Consider the following 13,527-nt stretch of genomic DNA (forward strand, 5'->3'; position numbering starts at 1 on the left):
TCGGTCTGTGCACTGAAACTGAAAAGTCACTCGGCTCTGATCTGTCTCGCTGATTAACTGGATAATTATTTTTTCTGTGCATGTGTGTTTTAGGGGGATATTCGCATTCACATGATCTACAAATCTGCCGGTGAAGAGGCAATTAACGATCTCCTTGGTGGTAAGCTGATGGTTGATGTACTGACCAGGCTTCTGATGTGCTTTAATTAATCTTACATACTGAATGTGTGTCCGTCTGTTTATAAGGTGCTCTACCAGAACCACCTTTTCCCAGCCCTCCATTTCCAGGGTCAAAAGTTGTGCACAGGAGGAAAAAGAGACAGGTATGAGTCTACTAAATGGTAAAGCGGTCTGGACTTATGCAGGGTCTTTTCATCTTAGAAGGGTGCTACAAAGTGCTTTAAAATCTGTCTCCCATCCACGCACACACACTTACACACTCACACACTAATGGTGGCAGCTTGACTGCCATTGAGAGCTGCTTGAAGTTAGTGTGCCCAAGGATATTTAGGCAGTATAGTAACCAGGGAAGGAAGCACCGGCCCCGGACAGTCCTCTACCACCTGAACCACAGCTGCTCAGATGGCAGAGGAAAATGATCACCAATAGCAGCGGAGGCGTGCAGATGCTTATATTTTGTGCATGCCTGCATGAGTGTAAGACAGAGAGATAATTATGCTACCGAGGCTGTTGTCTTGATTACACTGCTTTCCATCAATATGTTTTATGGTAATTCATAAAGAGTGTGCTGTTTCCAAGCTTTCCTCCCACTCAACAGCTCTCCAGCCCGCTCTTCTCCTCTTCTTCGGTTTAATTAAATATTTATCTTATAAGTAGAGGCTGCTTCCCTCCTCGCCTTTTCTCAGACATAGTCAGGTGTCTACAGCTGTCTGTCTCTCAGCCCTGAAAGCTGCGCTCATATTTACTTTGATTTGGGCTCACAGACAAACCTGGTTTGGCTTTTGCTAAGCTGATGCTCTTTGATTTGTCATTTATTTTTCTTTGAGCCTCGAGTTGACCTTTGTTTTTACTGTACTCTTTTGAAATTCTCTTTAATTTTTTTATTTAGAAAAAGATGGCGTCTGCCTCCCGTTAATATGATAAAACTGTCGTCTCTTTTCAGGCTCCACGTTTGTCACGAAGTGTAGAAGATGAGACCAAATACATCGAGCTGATGGTGATCAATGACCATTTAATGGTAAGCTTATTAGAGACTACAAAAAATAGACATGAATGTGACCTGAAGCCAGAAATCGTGTTATGCTGGCCCACTGACCACAAATCTCTCTAGATTGAAGTGATGCAGGTGTGAAGCGTCACTTTTTATCACAACTGTCTGACTGTTGCATCACAAACAGTCATAGTAGAAAGAGTGCACATCCCTTTTCAATTCTACGGACTTACTTAGAAGGTCATAATAAAAATCAGTTGGTGCTTAACAGGTTTAAAATTATTTAATTTCAACCTCAGGTGCACAGCAACACAAAATACTACACAGAGACTGTATTTATTTACTAAAAACAGTTTTGTTTGCAATATTGTTGCAGTTCATTGAATTTTGCGGACGTCCCTTTATGCATAACTCTCTTGAAGTCATATGACAGCATTTCATGGGTTTGGGGTTAAAGTCTAGGTTCACACTTGACTTTAGAGTATTTTGGTATAAAGAGGAGTCCATGGTCAACTCAATGACTGTAAGTTGCCAAGGCGCCGTCACTGCAAAACGCCCAAAATCATCACTCTTTCACCACCGTGTTTCACAGTTGGTATGAGGTGCTTTTTTGCTGATGTGCTGCTTGGTTTTCTCCAAATGTGGCGCCGTAATGACAGCCAAACATCTCCGCTTTGGTTTCGTCTCTCTAAAGGAGATTTAGCTTTTCAAACCTTAGCCGTGCTGCCATGTTGTTTTTAGAAAGGCGAGGCTTTCTCCTGGGAACCCTTCCAAACACACCAAGTTCAGTCATCTTTGACATTTAACATACTAACTGAGGCTGTAGATTTAAATTTCTCCGAGCATTAGAAAATCTGCTCTTCTGGTTGAATTTGCTGCGTCGTCCACTCCTGGGAAGATTGTGGCATTGTTTTGACACACACCATGAATGCCTCAGACCAGCAAAGTGCCAAAACGTCTGCTTTTTCTAGAGGTGCTCACACTTGGTGATGATCAATTATTAAATTCCATTTGAGTATCAGTACCTGGCTGCTACTTATCATCTTTATTCCTATGAAGGCAGAAGACCTCAACTCTGAAGGCAGAAAGGGTGTACTTAGTTTTTCACAGGACTGCGTATCCAAACAATTCTGTCAATATTAAGAGTTGTAATAATTCATTTTACATTTTATGCTTCAAAGATGTAAAATACATAAAATACAGCTAAGATGGAAAAGTTTGGACGCATATACACTTGTTCTTGTAAATTAATTTTGTGGAAAGATTCATGTGGTCATCCACATAGATAGATATTGACGTAAATCTTGGTGTTACCATTTCCAGTAAACAATAGTCAAACAGGGGGTTGCACGGTGGTCCTGTGGTTACCACTGTCACATCACAACAAGAAAGGCCATGGGTTTGAACCTGCTAGCGGGATAAAGATGTTCCGTGTGGCGTTTGCATGTTCTCCTTCTTCTCGTGGACTCCTCCCATAAAGACATGCATGTTAGGTCTGCATTGGACAAGAAGAAGATGGATTGATGAATACTGAAACAGGAATAAATAGTTGAAGCATGTCAGGCTTTGGATTTAAGACATGTATGAAATTAGACTCATTCCATTGTTGGTTGTGCGGTTTCTTGGGTTTTGTTAAAAGAAAACCATCTTTTAAATAGCTCAGAGTCTACAGGAAGCTGGGTGGGCTGAGAATCAAGGCTGTAAACAAAGTAAGAGCATGCACTCAAACGCTGCCTTTACTGAGCATGAAAAAACCATTCTGATCAAAACGTGCCCGACTAAGATCCACTGGAATGGAATTGACTTTGTTTTTATATCATAAAAGCAACATTAAGACTGAATCCAATGCGCAGACACAGGCTTCTTCCATACATTAAAATGGCTTAAAGTAAATTTGTTCCAGATTATGAAACCCATTTATATAAATTTATCCTTCTTGTCTCTCTTTCTCTTTGTTTTTTTTCTTTCTACAGTATAAGAAGCACCGGCTTTCCGTTGGACATACGAACAACAACGCTAAGACAGTGGTCAATATCGCTGACATGGTAAGAACTGTATCGATCCGCTTCTTGGAAGGCTTGCCACAAGCACTCTCAGGTACTGGAGTCGAGCGCACGCTGCACTGATTTCTCATTTAACCAACCTCACTCTCCCCATTTAAAGCCTCTCCTGGCCCATAATATGCCGTGAGCAGCCATTAACCGCCCAGTTATGAGGTTTTCAGATGACTGGATGTCAAAAGCAGTGGTGGCATCCCGACAGCTCAGAGGCAGATTTTAAGTGTTTGATTATTTGTAGCCACGTCTGTGTGTTGTATTACTGAAATCTGAGCTGGGACAGGGTCACGTCTGTAAGTTGAGAGGCTGGTGAAGCTGGAGAAAGGTCATGCTTTTTGTTGTGCCCTTGAAGAAGATCATATGAAGCAGGCTTTATTTAGGAGGCACGCATTGATTTCTTTCATCTATGCTAAACACTATAGCATACACCTGGAAGAAATGTTGGAATAAGAGCTGGAAAAGAAATAACGCAACAATGGTCTGGAGCAGGCTTAGTGTCTGAAGGTATTATTGTTCCTTCTGCACTTTTGGCAGCAGTGAACTCTCCACACAGATGCACCAGCAGAGGCAGATAGTTTGAGTTTGTAGGGGCCACATTGGGATTAAATCATGCACACTGACCCCTCCATCCCTGCACTGAGAAATCATTAGCATTTATTTTGAATGCAGACACTTTGCTCTTCTCCGGTGTTTGTCTGGCCCGAGGCACCCACAGATTTGTGTCTTATGAAAGCAAACATTATTATTTACAGCAGAGTTTGCTCCCACTGTGTCCTTCAGACGGTTACCTTTGTTTACTGTCTGTCTGGTTTCTTATGATGTGCTGCAGCTGTCTGGTTGCAGGATCATACTGAGCATTTGATCACTGTCGTATTGAACAGCTGGAGATGCCGATGCTCATGACACATCAAACCGAATATTTTTGCCACTTTCTGTTACACAAGTATTTAAACCTTCTTGACATTTTTCCTGATATCAAGTTTGCTTTTTCCACAGATTTTCAGGGAACAACTTAATACCCGAATTGTGCTTGTTGCAATGGAAACCTGGTCAGCTGACAACAAATTTAACATTGACGATGACCCCATGGTGACCCTGAAGGAGTTCATGAAGTACAGGAAAGACTTCATCAAGGAGAAATGTGACTCTGTTCACCTCTTCTCGTGAGTATGACAGTTAGGAAAATAAAATGTTTTTTTTCCCCTTATACACTCAGCATCTTTTGATAAAACACCCTTTTCTTTCATCAGAGGGTCTCGCTTTCATAGCAGCTGGGGTGGAGCTTCCTATATGGGCGGAGTTTGCTCTCTCACCAAAGGAGGGGGCGTCAATGAGGTGAGTAAGAATTAAATAATTTTAAAGTTAAACGATGCAGACAACGTGGAGTTCAATCACAGTGGTCAGTTTACATTGAACACCACCAACACCGACTGTTTTCTCTGATTAAATGAGGGATACAGTGCTGTGCAAAAGTCTTGAACCAACCCTCATTTCCCACTTTCAGACGAATGCTTTTTTGTTTGTTTGCTTGTTTGTTGTTAAGTCCCTAAACACTGAGCTATGAATCATTCAAGCATTAATAACGGGATGAATCATAGTTGTGTCTACACATAACAAACAACTTAGCAAAGAACCAATTTTAAATGGTGTCTTTAGGCACATGGGTCCATCTAATGGAGTCACCTATCCAATTTTTAATTTTCAATCCAATATCTTCAGTAGGGGTCAGGCGAGAGGTACAACAGTGAGTGTCTACAGCCATCTATAAAACACGGTGGAGGCTCTGTCATGGTTTGGAGCTGTATTTTAGCCAGTGGTGTTGGAGATCTTGTAAAAATCAATGGAATTATGAGAAAAAGAAAAGTACCATTGGATTTTGAAACTCACTCTCCCCATTTAAAGCCTCAATCTCATCTGGGCAATGTCTGATTGGTAATAACTTAAGTTTTCAGCATCTGAATGATCCCAAACACACTGCCAGTGCAGTAAAAGCATACATAGATCAAAAAAACAAAACAAAACACACACACAGACACACAAACACACACACACACACACAGTGGATATCACTATCAGTCATGGATTGGCCCCAGAGCTCAAACCTCAACAAGAAGACAAAAAAATAAATTTTAAGAAAGTTTATATAACAGAGTTCAGGCTGTATTGAAGAATAAAGTTGATGATAATAAATACTGACTTTCAAGCTTGATCGAATTGTAAAGATTTTGTTTTTGCCTTTTTCCTGCACATTTCAGTAAATTGTTGCAGTATTTTCAGTTTTCCCACCAAAATAAACAGACATGAGCGATGACTCATTTCTTATGCACACTGCTACATGTCAGTACCAACCATATAATTTCAATTTTCTTTCATTTAAATTAATTACTGTTTTTTCTGCTTTACAACAATATTTCCTAAAATAAATCAAAGATTCTTGGTCTTTTTTTCATTGATTCGCTTCATTCTCTCTTCCTCTGCATTTTTTCTTCAGTATGGGAAAACTAATGAGATGGCCATTACCCTCGCACAGTCTCTTGGACAGAACATCGGCATCTTCTCGGACAAGAAGAGGATCCTTAACGGTAAACCGTTAAATCTTAATGATCCCTTCTGTCTTCTCTCACTCTCTTCATGAGATTTAACACTGATTATTATTTGTTATTTTTGTTTTTTGTTTTGTTTTTTGTTGAGGTTTCATCATCTCCATTCTCATATATCTTGTAAATGCACCCCAGAAAATGAGAGGAGGAATGAATGGCTGGGCATGTGTTACAACCTAATAGAATAATTAACTATACTATCTATAATAATTAATATCTTTATTTTTTCTATACTTACGTCATAGAACAATATTTTTTTGCTTGTTTGCTTTGTGTTTTTAAGTTTTCTTTTCTGGACTTTTCTATATATTTATGCATTTACACACATGCAAATGCATCTAACTTTAACCGTCTCCTGCAATATGAGGTTAACTAGTAAAATATGTGTAAAAAACACATGTAAATACCCGCATTTTTTTGTCTTTTCATTTTCCTTCTCCAACATTATGTGCTTTTATGTTTTTCTTTTCCAAACCTCCCTAATTTTATTATTACTGTGTCCAGTATTTTACACATCTGTACTCTATATATGAATTGCACTTGTTTTTGTAAATATTGTCAAATTTCCCCCCCTAACAATAATAAAAACACACATTCTTCTTAAAACTCAATTTTGATGATATCACAAATGCATTTTTCCAGGTGAATGCAAGTGTGATGATCGCTGGGCCGGCTGTATCATGGATGACATTGGGTAAGTTCCTTTTGAAAGTGCATTTCCTGATCTCATCTCACAGCTGAATTCTTGTCAACTCTCACAGATGCCAATGATTCAGTCTCATCAAAGCATTTTAACAAATTCTGACACAGCGTGGGGTTGGACGCAATGTTACCCAGACTATAAGTTTCTTTCGTTCCCTTCCCTGTATGAGTATTTACTTAAATATTGCTATAACTGCAGTTATCAATAAGTGTCATCCTGCCTTGTCAAAGCTATGTGTTTTAATATGCAAACATAAAGTTTACATGTGTGTCTCTTATGTATTTAAAACCAATTAAATCTCAAATATCAATCTATTTATCCATTTAAATTACATGTATGTCATTCACTGCTGTGTTCTTGTACCTTTATAATTCACCACTAGGGGACAGTCCAGGTTTAATTTCCAGTTGCTATCTTCTTGTTATATAACATTGAGCATTTTTCTGCATAAAGGCCTTGTGTAATGTCTTATTTGCTTAGATAAGAAAATAGATGATTAAAATATTTTTGTGGACTGCACAGGCCTGCTTGGCATCGTGCCACTGTGAGTGTCTGTGTGTGATCTGTGTGTGTGTTGTCTGTCTGTGTGTGCGTGTACCTCTCTTCTTAAATACTTCTTACAATTCCCCCCCCCCCATCCCGAATGGGACAGCAGGTGAGCTGAAGCTTGTGAGCGTTGCTTGTGCTGGTTTTGAACCAAATGGCTGCGTCAGAGGGAGGTTGTCAGTCATCACAACCTTTCCCTTTGTCATCCAAGGGCACTACAGCCACTGTGGCCCCAGCTTCTCATTTTACCTAGATGATATGAACAAATACAGCTTGATGTCCTGTTTGTAATACACTGGCTGTATTTTTCATGATCACTTTGTAAAATATCATATACTTAGTGTGTATTTTTCAGTTTTTGGGCAATGTTACTGACTGAATAGCTGATAAATGTCATTGATTTGTTTTTCCCGATTGCCGAGAGGCTTCTTCTCCACCCTGCTGTTTAAAAATTAAAACTTCTCATTACTGATTTTTGTTCATCGTTATCCAGTTGATACAGTCTGCAATGTCATTCTCATCTTAGGTCAATATTTGTCTCATTCCCCTGTAACAACACAACAAGTACACTTCCCAAACACTGAGATCCTGCTCTATTGGCTTACCTTAATAAACCTCCTCTATTGTCACAAGGTCACATGACAGAGGACAGGTGACTTTGTGCTTATTTAAACCTGTCACCTGTGAACAGACCCAAGCAATTTCCCTAAAATCGAGTCAGTGGTATTTCAGACGATTGTATTCAATGAGCGGCCTCTGGCATATCCGCTGACAGAAGTTTATTTTTAATCCCTCAGCACCTGCATGTCTGATTTTCTTCACCTGACTACCTTTAACTAATTTTTTCACAGGATGTAGCTCCTCTGTTTGCTTGTGTGTTGCGCGAGTGCGTGTCTGAGTGGATTTGTGTTAAAATACAGACGGGACACAAATTAAAGGAAAGAGAAAAACAAGATAAGTAATGAAGAGACTTCCTCGTTAGATGTTTTAATCAGCGCTGTCCAACACTCAAGTCTCTCACAGGTGTTTGCGAAGACAGCAAAATGATTCACATCATTTTCACACTCATTAAATCATTCAGTGACATTTGTACAGTTTTCATCCTGGAAGTGGCCTCTGCCCTTTTATAGGATCAGTCAGAGCAACTTTATGTAGGTTTGCAATATTTGACACATTTCTTTAAGGGGCCAAAGGGTCCCAAAGCTGTGCCAGCAAAGCTCAGGTTTTTCCTTTAATATGTCACCCATCTGTGGGTATGTGTGCTCCTGTGCAGTGTATACAGTAGCTTTTCTTAAGATCTTAAATCCTAACTACACCTTGTATAAACTGAAGTTTCTTTAAAAAAAAAAAACACATTTTCCATTAAGGTTAAGTTAGGATTTGGTAGCAGTTAAATTCTGTAGGTTTTTCTATTTTTATTTCCTTCCTTCTCCTGTGAGAATGGGTGTTTCCATCAGCAAACCGGGTCAAAATATGTATTTCAAAGGGAGCAACCTTAAAGCCTTTAATATTTTTTAATTTAATGAGGCCAGATAGCCTAAAATGCACAGTACCAAGAATAGACAGGCACGACAAAGACTCAAATCCCACTTCACAGTTTAAAAGCAGAGATTAAGAAATTAAGAAATGGCTAAGCTGTTGATGAGCGTCCTAATAACCACCAGGTGTTATAAGCTGACTGCAACGGAGTGAAGGAAGGAAGAAGGTTGCTAGCGAAATAGTTTGGTTTTTATAGTGGTCTTTTTATTTATATTTTAAAAATATAATACATATTTTGATCATATTGTGTGCATGCTGTGAAATAAAGAGTGAATAATAGTGTTATTCCACGTGGTACCAACTGGGGAATCACACAAGCATGTTTCTTCTTTGCTTCACCTCATCTTGATGTTTAAAAGGGAATGAAAGCTACAAGATTTCAAGAACAAATCCCGTATAAGAGCCGGGACAACAATGAACCTTATTAATCCCCAAAACTTGCAGAAATATTGTAGTGTACTTCATCCATTACCTCCTCTTTATATAACCATCGTCATCATTGGCGATGGCTTCATTTAGTCACATTACACATGAAACATCAGCCAAAGCCTCTCGCACCCTCGACTCGACATTATTGCATTGTCTGGTTTGGCAGGCCTGATGAGCCACTCTAACCTTTTCCTGCAGAATAATCAGGATTAAGACTAACAGTGCAGAAGAACATAATAATATTTAAGTGCTGCTCACTGTTGGGATAATGCCATCAAAAGCATCAGCCTGGCCAGGCATTTTTCAAGCTCCGCTGAGATCGGACACTGAAGTCCGGATGGATGTGCCATCCAGCTGGACTTTAGCCTTTAATTATAAATGAATTGAAGCAATCACAGTGAGAATTAAAGAGCTGATGACACTCTCAGCAGAGCTTGATTTCTATTCTGAGCAACTCATTAAAAAAATTAGTCAGATATTCTTTTTGTTCTTTTGGGGCTTCAGTGTCAAATGATAATGCAATGCAGGCTTAAAAATGACTCATCGATAATATTAGGCTTGTTTTCCAGGACAACGTAAAAACGGCACATCTTAGAATCCATTTACAGCCCGCTCATATCTCCGTACGATGTTCACAGAGTCAGTTGTGCTAAATGTCTGTCTCCATGTTATTATAAGGATCTCCTCTGAACTGTGAGTATAGTGAACCTGTCGTAAAACCTCTAATATTTAAAGTGTGTTTTATGTTTGGTAAAAAAAAGAAGCAATCTTAAGTATATTAATAAAAAACAGTTCACACTAGTAACTGTAAAATTGTGTAAAACTAAATTGTAATTAAGTAAATGCACGATACAAAGACTGAACGGGTTAAGGTGCTTAAAACTGTGTTTTTTCAGTCTTTTGCTCTTTGGTGTTGGCAGGGAGGAAACCCTCTCACGCACACAGTAAAATCTGCACACGTGGTTTATTTTGTGTCCACGTTAACAGCCCGATGCGTTCTTGTTGTTTTGAACAGTTTTTACCTGCCCAAGAAATTCTCTGACTGCAATGTGGAGGAGTACTATAACTTCTTGAACAGCGGTGGAGGAGCCTGTCTGTTCAACAAACCTCTGAAGGTACATCATACTTTCAACCAAGTGCTACATACGTATATAATCTATATTTACTGGAAAGTTCATTAGCTATGCCTTGCTAGTATCAGGGTGGACCCTCTTTTGCCTTCAGATCTGCTTCTTCACGACATCGATTCAACAAGGTCCTGGAAACATTCCTCAGAGATTTTGCTCCATATTCAAATGATAGCATAACTCAGATGCTGCAGATTTAATCAGCTGCACATCCATGATGTGAATCGCCCGTTCCATTACATTCAGCTCTGTGATATGGTGTGTTATCCTGCTGAATGAAGTAATCAGAGATGCTCTTTTTGCATACCTTGGTTGTAACAAGTAGTTATTTGAGTTACTGTTCCCTTCCTGTCAGCTGGAAGCAGTCTGATCATTGACCTCTGACATCAAACAAGGAATTTTTGTCCTGCTGTTCACTGGAGATTTTGTCTTTTTTTGACCATTCTCTGTAAACCCCAGAGATGGTTGTGCAGGAAAATGCCAGTAGATTGGGAGCTGTTAAAGCTCCATGCCACGTTTAAAGTTGCTGGAATCGCCTTTATTCTAATGCTCGGGTTAAATTTCAGCAGGTCTTCTAGACCATGTCTACATGTCTACATGTCTAAATGTAGTGATCTTCAGCCATGTGATTGGCTGATTAGATATTTGTGTCAACAAGCAGGTGAACAGGTATACCCAATGAAGTGGCTGGTGAGTGTATATATTAATTTAGCTCTTTATTCACTCAGCTGTTAGACCCTCCAGAATGCGGCAATGGCTTTGTGGAGCCAGGAGAGGAGTGTGACTGCGGAAACCCAGCGGTGAGTTAAACATCCACGGATGAATGAAAAATACACAGATATATATACTGAAGGCTTAACCTTTATGATCATCCAAGGTCAAAGAGATGAGTTACAGCAAAATAAACAATCAAATAAAAACGGTTAACATCTGAAGCAGTGAAGTAAAGTCATTGGAGAAATTAAGGCAAAGAATAAACTGTGTTGAGAAAAGTTTTTCTTCCTTTCAGGAATGTGCAAAAGAAGGAGAGAACTGCTGCAAGAACTGCACCCTGACTCAGGGCTCTGTTTGTAGCAATGGACTCTGCTGCAATAACTGCCAGGTACTAAACCGGACAAGCTGCTCGTGTCAGGGTCGGAGTGGGCAAAACACAGGCCGTATTTAATGAGGGTATAAGCAGCTAACAAAGAAAATTGTGCTGCTGTAGAATTTGACACTGTTTGGAAACAGTAGCAGGTTTTAAGTGGTTTTTATCTAAACATACTGATCTTTATAAACAGATATGGAGCTGCAGAGTATGGTGGATTTTTGGTTTAGTCACATTCAAGCAGGGTTTGGTTGCATGCAGACAAACAGTCCATGTGGAGAGCAGAAGCTGAAATACTATTAGCTACGATCTGATGGGGATTTAGTTTTAAATCAGCTTTTCAAAAATGTATCTGTGTAAAATCTAACAATGACTGACAAAACAGGAAGTTTTGAACTAGATATCCTTTTTCCTACATTGGAAGCACTGAAAAAATGGCTGTGGTCTCCGGGGATTATGCCACTTTCAGGCACTCCTCCGCTACTGAAACTGAAACGGAAACTATTTAGGACCATTAAATCCTACAAGAAAAGATATGGACATAGTTCACATTGATGGGGTGTGTTTTAGCTGTGAATGGGCAGACTTGTCACACACTTTACTTTATGATGGCGAAAAACTTTTGACCTTTTGTTTTTTCTGCCGGACGTGGAATGAAACACAAAACCTTTTCCGATTTAATTTGTCTTGTGTGCTGCTACAGATGGAGTTCAGGGGAATTGTGTGCAGAGATGCGGTGAATGACTGTGACATCCCGGAAATCTGCTCGGGCAATTCCAGCCAGGTGAGCACGGATTTTTCCTCCTAAACATCTGCTCATACTTAGATTTGCATCACTGTATTTTTGAGGCTTTCTCTATTTTTTGCAGTGTCCACCAAATGTGCACAAGATGGATGGTTACACATGTGAAAAAGACCAAGTAAGATGTTGATGAGTTTTATGTGATCTTGCATTAAAATGTTTAAAAACCTCTCAGCTGATTGGCATGCACTTTGTTAAGAATCACCTTGTTTGCCTGTAGGGTCGCTGCTTCAGTGGAAGGTGCAAAACCAAAGACAGACAGTGCAAGTTCATTTGGGGAGAAAGTAGGTGTTTTCTCTCATGTGCATTCCAACGAAAGGAGATCTAGAGGAGCTGCACAGAAAACACCCTCGTATTATTCTCCTTAAAATTGCTTGTGTTTCCCTCAGAGGCAACAGCAGCTGACAAGTTCTGCTACGAGAAGCTTAACATCGAAGGGACAGAGAAAGGCAACTGTGGAAAAGACAAGGACACGTGGATCCAGTGTAACAAGCAGTAAGCCGGTCGTCTGTGCCTCCTGTGGAGCTCTGGGTTACTTTCCTCTCCTGCTGATATGTGTTTGCACCTTTTGTGTTCAGGGATGTTCACTGTGGCTATCTGCTGTGCTCCAACATCTCTCCTGCTCCACGACTGGGAGAGCTGCAGGGAGGGCTGACTTCATTCTCTGTAGCCCAACACAGTGCCTCTTTGGACTGCAGGTAGCCAAAGGAACAAAAAAGAAAACACCTAAAACAGTCTATAATGATCATTTGTGATCTGTGTTTAGTCTATGGAATACTATTGTTTGTGCAGCACCGAAGGAGGAATGCTCTTAAAAAAAATCTCCTCGCTTGTTGCTCTCTCAGTTGTTTACAAAGCACATAACTCTAGCATCGAGTAAATCCTTCATTGATTGTTAGAGACCCACCAAGCCAGGAAAACTGCATTCTTCTAAACATCACAGATGAACTAAGAAACAGCAGCCTGCACATCACGCCACGTTTACTGCAAGCCAACATAGCCTTTCAAGTCACTCAGTCTTGTTTGCTCTTCAGTGGCGCTCACGTGGTGATCGACGGAGATATAGACCTGGGATACATCGAGGACGGGACGGCCTGCGGCACAGACAGCATCTGCTTCAACCACAAATGTCTCCCCATCCAGCAGTTTAACTTCAGCACCTGCCCAGGGACGACTGACAAGGCCATTTGCTCTGGAAATGGGGTACACGCCAACAGCGAACTCATACACCAACGCCTAGAATTGATCCAATCAGCTAATATAATATAATATAATATAATATAATATAATATAAGTGTTTCCCACTTATAGGATTTGGGAAGTATCTATTTAGCTGCTGTCGGGGTTTTCTTTTTATTTTAATGTTTTGATGCCTGATTGTGGACTTGAAATAACTTGAGAAACATAAAGACTTGAGTCACCAGATTTTGTGGTTGCAATCAGACCAACTTGAATTTTGACCCATA

The 13,527-nt window shown here is 39.9% G+C and overlaps 1 protein-coding gene across 2 annotated transcripts in view; it reads left to right on the forward strand.

The window, feature by feature from the left end:
• Positions 1-13,527, forward strand: part of adam22 (ADAM metallopeptidase domain 22) — a 67,751-nt gene that overhangs the window by 43,731 nt on the left and 10,493 nt on the right. For both annotated transcript variants that reach the window (XM_084943107.1, XM_084943106.1), the window contains exons 7-23: positions 94-160; positions 247-323; positions 1,124-1,198; positions 3,145-3,216; positions 4,225-4,391; positions 4,479-4,563; positions 5,720-5,810; positions 6,471-6,522; positions 10,061-10,160; positions 10,901-10,972; positions 11,182-11,274; positions 11,963-12,043; positions 12,129-12,179; positions 12,282-12,345; positions 12,451-12,556; positions 12,640-12,759; positions 13,096-13,264. In XM_084943107.1, coding sequence (XP_084799233.1) covers positions 94-160; positions 247-323; positions 1,124-1,198; positions 3,145-3,216; positions 4,225-4,391; positions 4,479-4,563; positions 5,720-5,810; positions 6,471-6,522; positions 10,061-10,160; positions 10,901-10,972; positions 11,182-11,274; positions 11,963-12,043; positions 12,129-12,179; positions 12,282-12,345; positions 12,451-12,556; positions 12,640-12,759; positions 13,096-13,264 — 1,542 coding nt within the window. The remainder of the gene's footprint in view (positions 1-93; positions 161-246; positions 324-1,123; positions 1,199-3,144; positions 3,217-4,224; positions 4,392-4,478; positions 4,564-5,719; positions 5,811-6,470; positions 6,523-10,060; positions 10,161-10,900; positions 10,973-11,181; positions 11,275-11,962; positions 12,044-12,128; positions 12,180-12,281; positions 12,346-12,450; positions 12,557-12,639; positions 12,760-13,095; positions 13,265-13,527) is intronic.

The sequence above is a fragment of the Perissodus microlepis genome, chromosome 11 (assembly GCF_051167445.1).
Source record: "Perissodus microlepis isolate ML-2025 ecotype Zambia chromosome 11, ASM5116744v1, whole genome shotgun sequence".
Taxonomy (NCBI): Eukaryota; Metazoa; Chordata; class Actinopteri; order Cichliformes; family Cichlidae; genus Perissodus; species Perissodus microlepis.